At 40.5% G+C, this 16878-nt stretch overlaps 1 protein-coding gene across 2 annotated transcripts; it reads left to right on the forward strand.

Moving 5' to 3' along the window:
• The first annotated feature begins 340 nt into the window (after positions 1 to 340).
• Positions 341 to 16878, forward strand: miga1 (mitoguardin 1). 2 transcript variants are annotated; one of them, XM_053330183.1, is made up of 16 exons: positions 341 to 399; positions 2969 to 3125; positions 5647 to 5818; positions 7123 to 7244; positions 7370 to 7499; positions 7786 to 7922; positions 8797 to 8917; positions 9096 to 9184; positions 10718 to 10827; positions 10964 to 11036; positions 11557 to 11643; positions 11736 to 11834; positions 12635 to 12769; positions 12861 to 12914; positions 13097 to 13213; positions 14817 to 16878. In XM_053330183.1, exons 2-16 carry the CDS (start codon positions 3027 to 3029, stop codon positions 15033 to 15035), a joined length of 1764 nt encoding a protein of 587 aa, XP_053186158.1. In that variant the 5' UTR covers positions 341 to 399; positions 2969 to 3026; the 3' UTR covers positions 15036 to 16878. The 2 variants fall into 2 exon arrangements, with proteins under 2 accessions (XP_053186158.1, XP_053186157.1); XM_053330182.1 differs by lacking the exon at positions 341 to 399 and having other exon boundaries at positions 2908 to 3125.

Here is a 16878-nt window from a genome sequence, read left to right on the forward strand (position 1 = left end):
GTATATAGTAGTAGTTTTAATAAAATATTATGATGATGATTATAATGATGATGATTATTCATTTTTAGTAGTAGTAGTAGTAGTAGTATTAATAACGTATTATAATGATGATGATGATGATGATGATTGTTATTATTATTTTATCTTATTGTTTGTTTTTTAATTATTATTATTATTAGTGCCAAATCTGAAGAAATTACTCCTGTCTTTAATGAAGACATCATTGGTATGTGGTGTTAAATAACACAGGCTGCAGTACCTCAGTAATCCCAGAGGGGGCGCTTTGACTCCACAGAAGTCAAACAGCGCATGCGCGAGTCCTTCATGGGCAGCAACTGAGGTCAGTCGGAGGATCAGTGAGCCGCTGGTAGCGTGAGGAGGAGACCGCCAAATTAACCGGTAATTACACTTACACTTGGTGTGTTTTTAACACTCAGGGAGAAGACGACAGAAAAATAACACTTTTATTTCCCAGACTCAGGCCGGTTTTACATATTTAAACGACACAGCATGTCGTTATTAGCTGCGTTAGCTCCTCTTAGGCAGGCTAACAGCACCTCAGTGATCTGTCTTCTCCTTACATGTGATAATATGATTAACATTATGTCTTCTCCTTACATGTGATAAGGGTGAACTGACTGAGAGCTGCTTTCACTCATGTTAGGGTTTTATTTCTGTATACATCTGCTGAAACCTTGCAAATAATCGACTAATGTTATGTCATATTACCATGGCATGAAAGTTACCTGTAACTTATTATGTGTTACATCAGTGTTGTTGAGCAGTTATTGACATGACCAGAAAAGACAAGGAGCATTTATTTATAAAGTGTTTTCTTATGTTATAAACACATGGCACATATGGCAAATTATTTACACCAAATTTTAGTGAGGCACAGTAGAGAGGAGCAGTAAAACTTGAATGTCTGGTTCTGCTTGCATCTATAACAATGCCAAATATGAAGGATCTTGCTTAAATTTAAAATAAAATAGAGAAAAATATACTTTTGATTGTAGATAGATGCAGACATATAGGGATTGACTAGACCCCCCCCACCTAAAATTTTAGTGAAGTAGACAGTAGACAGAAGCAGCAAAAGTTTAGTCTTTTAATAAAGCCAAATCTGAAGGATCTTTCTTAAATTTAAAATATAATAGTGAGAACTATATCAAGAAAAAACTTGATTTGCTCTTTTTTAATTGATGGCAGATAAATGCAGATATTTAGGGATTGCCTATATCTTCACCTCTTATGTCTGTTATAATGTTTGTTTGATTGTCTCTATTATAGCTTCACTACTGTGTCTGCATGTCTACAGATACCTATGTAAGCCTTACTTATAGATGTCACAGATTATTGATGATTAAGTCTGAGTCAATCAGCAGTTGAAGAGGCATGTTATTATCTGTCTGTGCTGTACAGCCGCTGATAACTCACTAAAATACACTGCAGCAGTCTGAGACAGAGAGTTCGCCTGACACGAGACTGACAAGACTCAAGTTTCAAATAGGATAATCATTCATGTGACGACCTCACAAGTCTTAATTGGATGTTGGTTGTTAATTGGATGCACACTGTAACGTCAGGTGGATATTACAGGCGGTTAGTAGGTGTTTTTCCTTCTGTGTGCGGCTGTGTTTTGAGATTGTTTGCAGAAAGACTCATGACACTTTGTTCAAGCAAGCATGCAAAGTTAAGTGAGGTCTGAAATGTGCTCATACCTTTGGTGGGTGTACTTAAATATCTGTGTGTGTGTATATATATACTGTACAGGTGATTCATTACAACTTGCACATACTGCATGTCAGGAGGTCAGTTTCTGTCTGGATTTGTCATTGAAGACCATTTACCAGCACAGTGGAAACACAAATCTGTATGTTTAGTGTATTTCTTTTAATTCATTAAAGAATAAAAGTGATTTATAACACAGTTTAGGATTGTATATGAGGGCAGATGTCATTTTGCCCATTAGTGAGCAGTGTTTCCTCAAGTTTTAGTTTTTCAGAAGCGGGGGTTAAGGGTTGTTTTTTTTTGTACCTGGGTGGTACAGTATGCCAATGGTCGGAGTAAACAACAATAGGATATTAAAAACTAAGAAATAAAGTACACTCTTACAAAACAAACTTTAGAATACATTCAAAAATTACTTGAGGCTATAATTGTATCATTCTTAACATTAATAATTAGTTGTGTGAATATAACACAGTGAAAACATTGTAATAATACATAGTACAGTATAGTAAGACATACAACACATAGTGAAAGATTTTTAAACTGTAAAATCAATCAAACCTAAAGTTAGCTAGCTAAATCTACTCTTTTCTCTCTTCTCTTACCTTCTTCTCTTCTTTTTTCCCCTCTCTGTCTGTGGGAATGATTCAGTTGGTGTTGTTTTATATGTTATAGACATGTGTGGAGACTACAGATGTACTTTATTGGTTTTTCCACACACGATATTCAACAGCCTGCTTTATTATTGGATTGAAAGTCTGTTGTAGGCTAAAATTGTGTTGAGTTGAGTTAAAACAGTAATTGAATTCATACATTGAGACTTAATTTCTGGCAGGTTAATTGGATTTAATTTCAGCTGCACTGTAAACCACATGCTGCAACCAAGGTTTAATGTCTCTCATGTAGCTGTAACAAGGTTATATTATTCTACCTTTTGCTGTCATTTCTATTTTATTTTGTTATTTTAACATATAGTATAATAAATAAATAAACTAAAACTAAACGAGACTAAACTAAAAGAGAAAGTATGTAAAAGTTTTTGTAAACTGTAAAAGTCCAAACTTCAGTTTTTATCAGAGGGCTGAATATATTTGCTGAAGGGGCGGATTCGTCCCGCAGGCTGCTATTTGCCTGCCTCTGCTGTATGTCAGGCTTTATGTAATAACGTTATAATATCCCCTTCTAAGCCTCCAAGGTTAAATCCTTGTTCGACACTCCTGTCTGTCGTCCTCTTTAGCTCCAGCCGAATGATGATGAGGATAAGAGAGTAGCAAAGTCATGGATAGACCACCACAATGACGCATGAGACCCTCACAAGTTCACAGCTGTCTGTCAAGGCTGCTGCGCTGCGTATGGTCGACCTACCGCTCTCCGTCTACGGCTCTCTGGCGCAGGTGAGTTTGTTACAGTCCTGTTGTTCTGATGTTGTTGTTGTTGTGAGCTCTTACTCATCTCTGAATCTGAAAGAGAAAGTCAAATCTGTTGAGGGTATGTTTACACCCACAGCTTCTTGCCTTTTTCTTTAATGTATTGCAAACAGCTGTTGTGTTTAATGTTTGTATTTGATTTGTTTCACTCTAATGTCAGACTAAAATCTTTTTTGGCCAAAGTTGTGGCTGTTGTTATGTTGGATATTTCCACGTAAGGAATTCAAAGAAAATATCCAGTACTGCAGTCATTATGACTAAACCGGAGAAAAATGTCATTTATTTGTGTCCCTTTTATTGTAATTAAAACAAGCTCCATCTAAATGTTATGATCCAAAAAAACAGGTGGTGTGTAGACTCATATCACAGTATCGGTTTGTTACTCAGCACTTGTTCACATTGTCTAATTAAACATGAATAAAAGGATTGGAGCTGCAATGATTAACAGATTGTTATCATTATGACCCCCCCCCCACCCCCCCGAGCTGGTTAGGAGAGTATCTGTGTCTGTGAGTGATACAGAACGAGAGCCAAAACTCAGCGTCTGGCTTTACTTGAACATGATTACTGGGCTTCATGGTGTCAGTTATAATTTGTGGATTAATGGGATGCATCATCAGTGGTGTATCCTGGGGATTTGTGTTTTTTTGGGGGGGGTCTTTCAACATCAGACACCCTCACCCAGGTGACCCAGTTCAGTTCCCGGGTTGCATCCCAGCAGCAGTTGACCACACGGCCTTCCTCTTCATCCTCTTCATTCAAAGCCACCGGATGTCTCTCTCTGCAGCGTCGATGATTGACTATTTCTTCTCCAACCTCACTACTCTTATTTTGGTCATAACTTTACTAATAGACCCCAACATCCCACCTCTACTGGCTCACAGCAGATGGTCCGATACTTCCTCGTGTGTTGCTCTGCCAGCTCCTGCTACTTGGCACATTCTCGCCCATGCGCTTCATCCATGCGCTCCTCCTCCTCCTCCTCCTCCTCCTCTTCTTCGGGTACAGTGAGTTCTACCACGATCACCTGCTTGGAGGAACTGGAGAAGATGTCTGAGTCTGGACAAAGTCTCGTTGAGGTGATATGCTCAGGAAACCTTAACCTCTCACACAGATCTACTTTCAAACTACTAGCCAGCAGCTGAGTCGAGGAGGCCTGTCACATATCTTGGCTGAGGAGTGCGTCTCTCTCCAGCCCCGATAAAGATAAAGGGGGTGGTCTTTTTTTGGGTAATAACTAAAGCTACTGTCTCTACAACTGCACTTTATCGTGCCGCTAGTGATAGTGCGGAGGTGTCCTGCGAGGACTTTTGGGCAGCTGCTGAGGATATACTCAAGGGATTCTCTTCCTGTTTGCTCTTAGCCCAGACGTAGAAGTCTGCAGGACTTGGCAGGCCATCGTGCCCAGCCTGGATCAAGAAATGGACTTGGTAGTAGTCTGCATGCAGGATGTTATCCCAGATTACTCTTCACTGCTCTGCCAGTTCCCACATTGTCCATGCTCCTTGCCGTCTCAGAGCCACCGCGCCCTCTTGATCTTTCTCCCTCCACGCCTCCTCAAACTTCATCCTAAACCAGATGATATCTCTCTTTGCTTTCTGAATTTGGTTCCTGGGGAAGAACCCAAGACTGGCTCATTCCCCACTAGCTCCCTCTGCCTCAGCCGAGTCTCCGCCAGCTGCAAGTGCCTCTCCAGCTTTCCACTTCCTGTCCGCCCTGACCTCCCATTAACATTTAACACCTGACCTCAAGTCACATTTGAAGTCACACACAATGTTATTTCTATCAGTTCCAGCGGAGCATGAGAAGAGTTTGTGTGTGTGGCTCAAGTCACGTAGCAAATCTAACATCGTCAGGATCTGGTAGGAGCATGTCTGACATTTAGCAGTAGCTGTAACAGGAACAGCTGCCTGTACCGTCATTTAATCATCCCTGTCCATTCAGTAGCTTTTTCCAAAACATAATAAAAAAGTCAATATTATGGCTGTTGTCATAGCTCCAAACTCACTGCTTATGTAATCTTCAGATGTTGGGAATGCACTGCGGCCGTGTCAGTGAGAATAATCCGCCTCCTCATTCAGAGCTGCTATGTATAGAGAGAGAGGAGACATGCATGCTATCTGAAATGTATTCTCTTAAAATCTAGATGACAGGCTGGTAGCTGCCTGTTACATCAGCGGTATCTGCTGTAATCTGAGATGCGTATCCTCAGCTGAACTCTCGGGCAGGAGATTCATGCAGTCGATGAGCCCGGTTTCATTTCGTAGTGTGGTCAGGATATCCTTGCTGGTGAACTGAGGCATTATGGATACCCCTGGGTTCAGGTGTAGAAATTCAAGAATAGTTTAAGCCACAGACGTTGAATACTTTTATCATTGATCTATGATATTTATCGCATTTCCACTGTTAAACTATGTTACTTTGTGTCAGTCTACCTTTATTTTTTAACATCTTGATTTTAACCTCCTCCTATCTTCCTTTCCTCAAGGTGAGTGTCAGCACAGACACCAAGAGACTGGTTGCTGCCACCACCGTCGGCGCCGTCACACTCCTCTTCCTCGCACGCCACTTCCAGAGGAGGAAGGGCAGGAAGAAGGCCATCTCACCGCAGTGGGAGCAGGCCAGCATCGAGTTCTTCTCCTCTGCCTCTGCGCTGAACGGTACAACTCCCTGTCACTGGCATATCTCTTCTCTTTTTTTTCCCCCTCCTCAACCAGCAGCTCACTGGCCTGTGATCTCCATTTAGCGTGTTAACCCAGTTGCTGGTTTGTGATGTAATCGGAGTGACGTGTCTGCGGCTGTGTTACCTTGAACTGTAAGCAGCAGACTCTAGATAAAAGCTTTAACTTATTCTTATTTAATCTCACTTAGGAAGATTTGCCACTGATTAGAGAACCAAAGAGAAATGAACAGAAATGGAGGATTAAATGGAGTCAAATGAGCAGTTGGCTACGTTAATTCTTCTTAAAGCACAACTGATTTAATAGATTGGTTTTTAAACCCTAGAGAGCTTAATAAAGTTTCTACAGGTTTGAACAATGACAGGATGGCTTTTTAAAAAGCTCAGTTTGTGTATATAAATAGTGGATCATATTTATCTGATGCAATCAACCTTTGCTAATGCTACTGTGTGACCCAGGTGTGAATTATATCTGTGTTTATATAAGTAAAAGTACAACTTTCAATCAGCGTATTTGTTCCCTTCTGCTTGTGGTTCGTACCCTGTTGACTCGCTTAAACAACACTCAGAGTCCATGATTTCTTTCTTTTGTCATATTTATTTTCCATTTTCATTTAGACACCTCTGTCTTACATTTACCTTCGTTTCCACAAACAAAGAATTGTTTTTACCGATGTAAGATAGCAAAACATCAAATTAAAAGGACATCAAAATAAACTTGAAGTTATTGTATTTCAGCAGTCAAAAAACTGTGTGGCTACAAAACCAAAAGAGCGCTTGCAGCTTCCAGCTTTGCACGTATATAGGATATCAGCTGATACCACCTGCAATTAGTTACCGCCTCAATCAGCTGGCTGATTGTCAACGGGAGTGTCGGACTGAATCAGCTGATTGTCAAAGTGTCTGACAGACAGGGAGTGTCCACCTTACACTTCACGACAGCAGTTAACTGAAATACAATGACTCTGTGATTTAGTTGGTTTTTTTTAACATAATTCATTAAATTACAATGTTGGCTCCAACAATAATGTGCATGCTGTTGGCAGAGTTGGTCAAAAAATCAATATTCACAAAGATCCAAAATGCTGTGTTACCTGCTGCCTGATACCGTCCCTCAGCAGCAAATGAGCCAAAAAGACACACATTAAAACAGGATGAAGTGATGCTTCACTTTGTCTTTGTAAACACCGGTCAACCGGTGTAACTCTGCTACATGCATGTATAATCAATGTATTTTGGTCATTCTCTTTAACACTGTCTGTTAACTCATCTTTGTCTATCCAGATAACGCCAATCAACAAAACATCACTCTCTCCCTCAACTCCAAGAATGGCTACCCTTCTGGTCTGGTCCTCTCTGCAGGGACCTACAGAAAACTGTCGGGGTCTCTGCAGAGCCTGGCCTCGGTAAGACAGAGACACAGTTTTATGTTAGTTTGTGTGTTAAGAGATATTTTGCATTTTGTCTTTGTGGTGAGAAGCTGTTTCTGCGGTTTGAAAGTTAACTGCTTACATCCGCTGTGTCTTTGCAGGTAAAAAGTATGAACTCCTCCAGCAGCAGCACTTGTGCAAATGAATCCACCTGCTGGGACAGATTGGACTCGGACATCTGCGGCATGGTCAATTTACCCGTCACCACGCCTGAAAACCTCTACCTGATGGGTAAAGAGAGATTTGACCACTACATCACCCCACTGCAGAATCGACCGTATAATCTGTTGATTTAATGGAGGCATTTTTTTTTCCAAAGTGATGACAAAATATTTGAAAAAGTGACTCTTACAAAAGGATTGAAGACACAATATGATACACTGTAAGACTATTAAGAGATGGTGATCAATCATCTGTTTTTGGATTGCTTTAGGTTTCGAAATGGAGCCCTTGAGTTGTTGATCGCTTTAGGAGACTCACTGTCTGTGTGTGTGTGTGTGTGTGTGTGTTATCCCAGGTATGGATTTATTTGAGGAGGCTCTGCGGCGGTGGGAGGAGGCGTTGACATTCAGGAGCAAGCAGGTTGAGGACGAAGTGAACTGCGCCTCCATTAAAACAGGAGCTGGAGACGCCATTGCCGAGCAGGGCATGGAGGTAAACATAGGGACACATTTTACACTGACAGATATCAATTACTTCACAGTGGGGGTGTATTAATAATAGTTTAATACTTTAAAATTCCTGCCTGCAAACTTTAAATGGCTATAAAAAGGTTTTGTAATGCACTCGATTGTCACATGTGAAGGAAAACAGCAATCTTAACACATTTTTGCAATATCACTAAATAAAATGACTGGACAGCGGCCTCAGAAGGAGAAGAGTTAGTGTTTCGGTTAATAGGCTCCTGTATTTTTAGTAGCATGGGGTCCGATCCTTCCAGAGATATCTCTTTTATTTTATGTCTTCATTCACCTTTCAACCTTCGCCTGTTGCTGTTATTTAAGAACCAAACACCAGGAGCTGCCAATAAACACTACGCTGCAGGTGGCACACATAAATAACCTGTACGCTGGCAACCCATCGGTGTGAGAGTTGGGATTGTGTAACAGCTAACTCACGAGCTCTCTAACCTTATTAGAAAGATTTTGGATTAGTGTGTAAGTTCAGCATAGACACCCAAACAAGTCCTGCTGCTCAGTCATATGTCCAGGATTTCCACTACTCACTGGTGCTTGCTAAAGAAAGCTTATTAAAAGAAGTAGGTAAACAGGGATTCACAAGTCGGAGGATAAAAAGGTCTTTGAGGTTTTAGACATGTTTCTTTTTTACCTCTGCCTCACCTGGTCCTTCCCTTAAAACAATCAGTTAATTAAATGATGGTCTTTAGATTAAACTAAACCAACCTACATGAATCAGATTCCTGATAAATATTAAAAGCCTGTAATTAAACTAAGTGGAATCAGAGTAAAGTAAAGCATAAAGGCCTGCCATAGTTATGTCAGTCACTTTTTATTTGTTTTATCTTCAGGACGTCATCAGTGCAGAGTTCATCCACAGGCTGAAGTCTCTGCTGCAGAGAGCTTATCACCTCCAGGAGGAGTTTGAGGGAGTGCTCTGCATGTCGGACCAATCGTCCAACGACAGCCAGGGTAGGTCAGGACTAACATGATGCAAAGCAATACAGTGACTATATGGAGCTTATTATGTAATTCTTATGAAAACTACACCAGTGAGATGCTGATTCAGCTCTCTTCAAGATTACGTTATAAAACTGTGAAAGACAAAAATGAGTTTTTTGGTTATTCACTTTCTCTGATTTAATTGCAGACATGTTGATCCATGAGGAGCTGGATGACGGCTGTCTGAGAGACAGCGTCAGCATCGCCTCCACTGACTCTTTTGTTTCTGCTGCTGAGGTGAGAGAAGTGCTCGCCGTCACTCTGTAGAAACTCACAGAAAGATTTTTTTTTTTTTTTATGAGTTTGTGCATGCATACGTTCTTCAGAAAACTATGAAAAATAACAATTACAATATCCTTCATACATTACACTGGCGAGACCCCAAAAATATCATGATAACTATAATGTAAAACCAAGAAAATCACATTTAAGAGCCTGGAACCATCAAATGTTTTGCATTTTTGCCTTTGAAATGGTTTCAGTTTCAAATAGACAAACAAGACAGACATAAAAACATAGTAAATGTAATAATTTTGCTCCCTAAAAGATCAGTTGTAAAATTGTTAGTAGGATGTTGATCACATTACCTTGCAGAAATAATCTCAAAGGAAAATGCTGCAGACTAGTATTACAGTACCTAGGCTGAAGCTGCAGTATTATTGTGTAGAGTAGTCTATTAATTCATTAACGTTATTAAATAGAATACGTGATGAAGCCACAGAGGAGCATGAGTTTCATTAGAAGAGAATCATCTCAACCTCAGAGTTTCTGAAGCATTAAATCTGCGACCGGTTCACAGTGGGAGTTTGATCCAAATAACTCTGATCTTCCTGTAAGTTCACCACCCGGTGTTTATCAGCACTCAGCTCATCTCCTTTAACTCATTAAGTCACTGTGGGGGTCTGAGCAGTGCATCCGGTGCTACTGGTGCACTTGACCCGCAAAGAACAAAAATTAACTGGTTGTTAAGGATGACTGATTCACTGAAGCTTCAAGCGAAGATCTTTGAAATGTCTTCATCTCCCAACATGATGAAAGATGCTGTATATCTGGACCTGAGTGTTTATACGTCCAGTTTTCGTATAATGTAAATAACTGTTACATTATTGAACTTACACTCAAATAAATTATTCTTTGAATTTAATAAAACCTTAAAATGTAGATGCTTAAACTCTAACCAATTTACTGACCAGTGAGTGTCATGCAGAGCTGTCTGCAGTGAAACTGGGTCACACATGCTTAGTAAGTCTCTATAAATAGAGCTTCAGCATTTCTCCTTCAGTATACAATAGTCAGCCCGCTGCTACAGTTTCACTGGAGCCTCCAACACAACACACAGTCATGTGCCTGGTTTATTGTTACTGTTCAAAGATGTAAAGGACACAAAACACTTCAGTGATTATTAAAGGTGCAGTGGTCAGACATAACTTAAGAAGTAATCAAGGACACATTAAACCTGGAGTTACTGAGGTGGGACAGACAACAAAGGTTCAGCCTTTGAGACATAATTAGCCTCAAATTGATCATCAGTTACACTAAACTTGTTTTTTTTCCCTTTCCTAGTTTATTTTATTTTATTTATTTATTTCGAATATGTTAAGAAAATAAATTGTATAGGCAACAAAACAAATATAAATAACTGCAAACTTTCCATAAACAACTCAAATAATAATGAATGTTGGAAAAGGACTAACCGTCCCTCTGACAGGCTAGGAGTCATTATTTTATCTGTAATAACCCTTTTCTACCTGTGCTGTCCTTCTGTCTCAGCTGTCAGAGCACAGAGAGCTGAGGAGTGTCTACGTCCTCGGTCATTATCCTTTCTATGAGGAGGCACTGCAGATGGCAGAGGAAGGCAAGATCTCCTGCAGGGTGCTGAGGTAAATACACTTGTTAACAGTACACACATGAAAAACACCTGTTCAGATAAACAATGCTGGCTGGAAATGTATTTTTCATCGCTTGTCCTGTCTGCAGATATTTTAATGTGATCTTTTTCTTGGTTTTCTTCGTCAGAACTGAGCTGCTGGAGTGTCTTGGAGACGTAGACTTTCTGGCCAAGTTGCACTGTGTGCGGCAGGCATGTCAGGTACTGTCAATCCTCATAAATTGAAATTCAGTTTTATAACATAGCTCCCACTGAGAGGACGGGATTTCTTGAATATTGTTGAATTTAAAAAGTTGTGTCCCAGAGAAGCAAACTCATGAAATACCTGTTGTTTTTTTCTTGATTGTCGTTTCCAGCTGTTTTGCTTTTCATTTGCAAATATACAGTTTTTATTCAACGCATTAATATTCTTATTTTTAATGGAAAACAACCAGGAATCAATATGTTCATTTTAACGTATTACCCTACTTTAGAAAGTCATCAGGGCCACTATTTTCTTGTTTTTTTAAAGATTTATTTTAGGGCCCTTAAGAGGCCGACAGGAAACAGAGAGAGAGGGGGGGGGAGCGGAATGACCTGCAGCAAAGATCCTTTGCCAGAATCGAACCAGGATTGCCATTATGTAGCGTGCGCTGTAACCACTCAACTACAAAGGTGCTCCATCAGGGGCCTCTGCTCTCAACAGTTGAATCATTTGAGTATAATGCTTTTCTGTCTGCAGCTCATTCTGTGTGAGAGGACGACCAGGATGTTTCTGGCCGACACCGGAAAGAAAATCCTGTCTTCCATCATCGTTAAAGCACACAAGGTAAGACTGAAGTCACAACTCGTACTGTCAATAATGAGATGACACATCTTCAAAGAGTGCTTCCCACCTGACTGTTACCATTTGGACTCTAGAGCCCAAAGAGATTTGAAGAAGTGTTTGAGGAGATGCTTTCCTTCCTGGAACACACGGAGCACTGGGAAAACACTGAGGTGGAGTTGGCCACACGTGGGGTGAGTTACTGTCTCGCTGTCTTGACTTTCTCCTCTGTCCTCTTTCTGGCTCTGGCTACAGTTGGCATTAACGTGTGTTTTTTTGGGTGATCTGATCACAAGTGAACAGCTCTAAGTACGTCTGTTCACACCTGGCATTGACGTGTGTCTCCTCATGCGTCCCGAATGATCGGATCTCACAAACACCAAATTCCTTGTTGTTTTTAACAGGTGGAAGGATTGGGATGCATGTACCCTCCTTCCAAAGCTGTGTTCAAACAAATATATAATACATTGTGTGTCCCCTCACAAAAATCAAATGTCCATCCTATTGATTTGTTTGAGCGTCGGGTCTGAACATACAGTTATATGCAGCAATCTGCTCGCATATTATTTTCTGTTTATTGGTTTAATTTTTATTACAAATGCCAGTTTGAAGAACGGAAGAATAACAGAACTGGATTTAGTTTTTTGTTTTTTTTTTCATTCACACGAAAAACAAAAAAAGAAAATGATGCATTTGTTTATTGTGTTATAAAACAAGTTGACCGCAGCTTTAGACCGACCGGCAGCATTTCAATTCCTGTGTCTAGTCTGCCGGCAAATAGAGGATGGCAGTTGAGTAGGCGGTTCTTCTTTGTGGCCAACACTCAAAAATAAATGTGTCCAGACCACCTTAAATGTGGCCTGAGTGATTAGATAACAATGCATATTGGGTGCGTTCACATCTGTGCATAGAGCTGAAACGTATGTTAATGTCAGGTTGCAAACAGGGCCTCTGCTTGTTGTTCTTTAACTTCATGTAGTTTTATCATCATCAGGTGAAGCACTTAAACTTCTACGACATCGTGCTGGACTTCATCCTGATGGACTCGTTTGAGGACCTGGAGAATCCACCGATCTCCATCCAGAATGTGATCAACAACCGCTGGCTCAACAGCTCCTTCAAGGAGACCGTGAGTGAAAATAACACTTAACGCAAGAAAAGTCCTCATCTGCTGTGAGTTTTTGGCTTTTCTTACGTTCTGGTCTGTATGTGATTGACAGGCGGTGGCGTCCAGCTGTTGGTCAGTACTGAAGCAGAAGAAACAGCACATGAAGGTGAGTGTGACACCTTTGAAATGTTTTCAGACTGACTGCCTGGACAAATGCCGTAGATACTGCTCAGTCTTTCGTCTTATCTGACATCTTTTGATCCTGATGTTAATATTTAATGTATAATACACACAACCAGCTACCTACCAGGTGAAACAGCCCTTAACTCAGCTCTATTTTCTCCTCAGGTGTCTGACGGCTTCATCGCCCACTTCTACGCTGTGTGTGAGCAGATCAGTCCCGTCCTGGCCTGGGGTTTCCTCGGACCTAAGAGCTCCCTGCACGACTTCTGCAGCTTCTTCAAGGTCAGTCTCAACACCCGAAATAATGCCAGAATCACATCACTTCACGTCTGCTAGCTTTACCTGATTGAAGAGGCCTTGAGGTTTAAGAATAATACATTTCCTTCCATCCTTCCGTCCTCACATCCTGCCGTGTTTACATCCCTAATTACCAGCCTGCTGCCTTTGTTGGCACATTGCTGCGTTACCTCCTCAGTCACCTGTTCGTCATTGGATTAGTGTGAAACTTTTGGCAGGACTGTGTATCATGTCACCCATGTGCACGTGCGTGACTTAGGAACACAACAGCTCAGTGATGCAATTAGAGGTCAGAAACTCCACAGGGTTCCTTTTTTTAGTCGTCTTTATACACCCTCTTCAGTTTGGTACTTTGTGTGTAACAGAGATCAACGGTCACAACTTGAAAATCATCCAAACACGATCTGTAGACTGAAGATCAGCCTCGTGTCCAACCGTGTACTTCACTGGGGTGTCTCAATATTTGTCTTTAAAGCGGCTATATAACAATTGTACAATGTGTAGAGTGAGAGGTATTGATGATTGTGAAGACTTTACAGAGTTTTATAACTGAGTCAAACTAGGCCCTGACTGCACCAAATCTTAACCGTGAGTCACTGCCTCCCCTTGAGACAGTAGTAGGCAGTAGGTCTGGTCCTTTTTGGGAAAAGGGGAGGCACCCTGATAGTGTTGCTATAGCAGCCAAGGTGAGAGATGATGTGTTTGCCAACGGAGTAGAGGTAACTGTGGTCAGATGTTAGATATTGTGGAGGAATGGAGGAAAAGGGCACTGAGCTGCATTTCCAGACACTGTTCTCATCTATAGACCCAATATAGTGGTTTGTATGTGCTGTAGATGTGTTGGATCTGACCATATTTGGGCATGGTTCGCTTATGGCATCATTATAAGTGTGGTTTACTATAAGACTATCCCCAGGGGACCGAAACGCAAGTCTCTGTATCCACTGATGATGTATTGGCTGTATGTTTAAAATCTACAATAGTGAGTTTTTAGCTCATTGTTTTTCTGTCTGGCTGCAGCTTTACTTTCATCGCTCTCTCATAATGTCTCATGTTTTCAGAGAAGCAGCTCCTAAAACCACCAACTGCTCAGCATCTAACACAGTTTGAGGCTAGCTGGTAAACACAAAGGAACATTTAGCAACTAAAGAGCCACATATTTCCCTCAGGATTGGTAGAGAGCAAAAAGTCAGAACACTCAACACCCACACGAGCCATTAACGTATGTGCAATACATGATATTTACTGCCTTACTCATCCTTTCTTTTTTCAATATATATATTATTTATTACCTGACCCCGCTCCGTTATAGTGTTATATTGAATTCTTATTTTCCCTTTTATCTGTGTTTTTATTTGAAGCACTCACAATTTCGTTGTAAAGGTGACTGTACAATCTTTTCTTAAAAAAAGAGTGTATATTGTACTTACATTGTTCAGGTGGACAGAAACACAACTCCAAATGAATGATAATGTTGCTCCTTAACTGCTGGATGTGTAATTAAGCACCTGATGTGATTGATGTGTTTGTGACTTGTTTCCACTTTCACCAAGAGGTAAAAAATCAAGTCAATATTTCTCTTCTTCAGGACCAGGTGCTGCACTTCCTGAAGGATATCTTTGATCTGGATAAAGTGCGTTACTCGTCGGTGGAGAGCCTGGCAGAGGACATGCTCCACCTGCTACACCGTCGCTCCGAGCTGCTGTTGGCCTACCTGGGAGCCGACTCCCTGCGGCACCACAACAGCTGCAGCTCCACACAGGTGCAGCTGATGCCCAACGCCCTGCTGGAGGCCTCGGTACAGTGAGACCTCCACGCTGACCTACACTGAACACTAAACATGAGATTTATTCTGAGGTGGGTTCACACTGACTGTCGGACCAAAGAAAACTTTCCGTAGGTGTGATTTCATCTCCGATCTGTGATTGTGTAACACTATTTCGCTGAGGTCCGACATCCACTCTCATCACTTTCCCATCATGCCATCTGCTCTCAAAACTCTGCATCTGAGGATCCAGATAAACTGAACCAGAGTCCATCTGCCTTCACACTTCATCACTACCTATGGTGCGGACTCCTCATCCTCATCTTCCCGTCCCCCTTTTCACTGTGCCATGGCAGTGCATGTTAGATTTAAAACATCAGCAATAATTTGTGTAACTTAAACTTGCTGTGAGACTTACGTTGATTCTCTGGCCGTGTAAGCCGAAGTGTATTTATGGCCATTAAGAGCAGATTGTGAGAGGGAAAAAAGATAGTATTTTACTGTATTTATTTTATTATAAAGCAGGATTTATTTTTTAGAGGTTGTAGTTTTGCCAGTATGCGTCAATGGATTTACAGCATACATACAGTAGTGTGAATTCCAGTGTTGTATAAAAAATATATATAAAATAAAATTCATCAGATAAATTTGTATTAAATATTTCTGACATCCTGCAGAACATCAGCGATGCAAAACCTTTAAATGTGCTTTGTGATGCTGCCTAATGCATGTTGCCCCGGGCAACCATGAAGCAAAAGGATTTAAGAAATGTTTCAGGTTACTTTAAAGGGAAAGTTCAGAGTTTTTATTTGGTTGTTTTTTTTCATCCTCCGCCCCAGACACACAAACCTTCATGCAATATGTAAATGCAGTGTATGCACGGCCCTCAATCAGCTACAAGAAATACAAGATTATAACTCGCCGTTACTGCAGAACGTGTGAAGCCTTACTGTGGATGCACATATTTAAAGCCTTGTTGTCTTTGTCACTGAATGTCAGTCTGAAAAAGTATATTTTTCGTATCCTGTGTGGTTTTGAAAAAGCTCGATGTCTGCTCTGCTGATCAGTCACTGCCATGTACAGAAAACACACGAAAGCTTCAAGCAGTGGAGTTACTGTCGGACTAAATGTGTGACAGATCAGAGGAGTTCATTCCAAGATTCTCTATATTCACTTATGAGCGTCATGATCGAGTTTCCTCTTTAAAATGGTTTGGTTTACACTTCTACAAGTCTGAAAACAAAGCTCACGTCCAAATCTACATCTGAAGTAATTCCTCCTGTTAGAGATTTCTTTTTAAAGTGATTTCAATGTGAGCAATCCTCAGTGTGAAGTTATTACAGATCATGAAGTCTTAAAAACAAGGATTCAAGTCTTTACTTCAGAAAGAAATCAAAGAATCTTTTATCTTCTTTAGAGTCTGTTTTATTTCTTGAGCCCAAAATCACAAAGCTGATTTACACTCTACACAGCTTCTATCTTCTATTCAGGAAAAAACTCCCCAAAAAATTTTATTATTAGTCAATCTATAATTATTGTTAAGGCATGAATTGGCTATAGCTCCTTAAATGGGTTAGGTTGGGATTATTATTATAGAATAATATTTTGGTTATGGACTTCAGGTCATTTTAAAACATCCTCTAACTTCCAGCTGGTAGTTCAATGACGATCTGAAGTATGAAGAAGAGGAATTGATTAAAAAACTACTTCAAAGTAGAGTTTGGGCATATGAGTGTTTAAGGACAGTACAATTAATGTGAACCTTCCCTTTTAAAAGGATCTTTTTGGATTGACTTTGTCCACAGATGGAGGTCAGTTTTTAAATGTGTTCGTTCAACTTGTTTTTCATGTATAAATGAAGCAAATAAATACTGATGAGAATGTG

This window comes from Scomber japonicus, chromosome 12 (genome assembly GCF_027409825.1).
Source record: "Scomber japonicus isolate fScoJap1 chromosome 12, fScoJap1.pri, whole genome shotgun sequence".
In the NCBI taxonomy this organism is placed as follows: domain Eukaryota; kingdom Metazoa; phylum Chordata; class Actinopteri; order Scombriformes; family Scombridae; genus Scomber; species Scomber japonicus.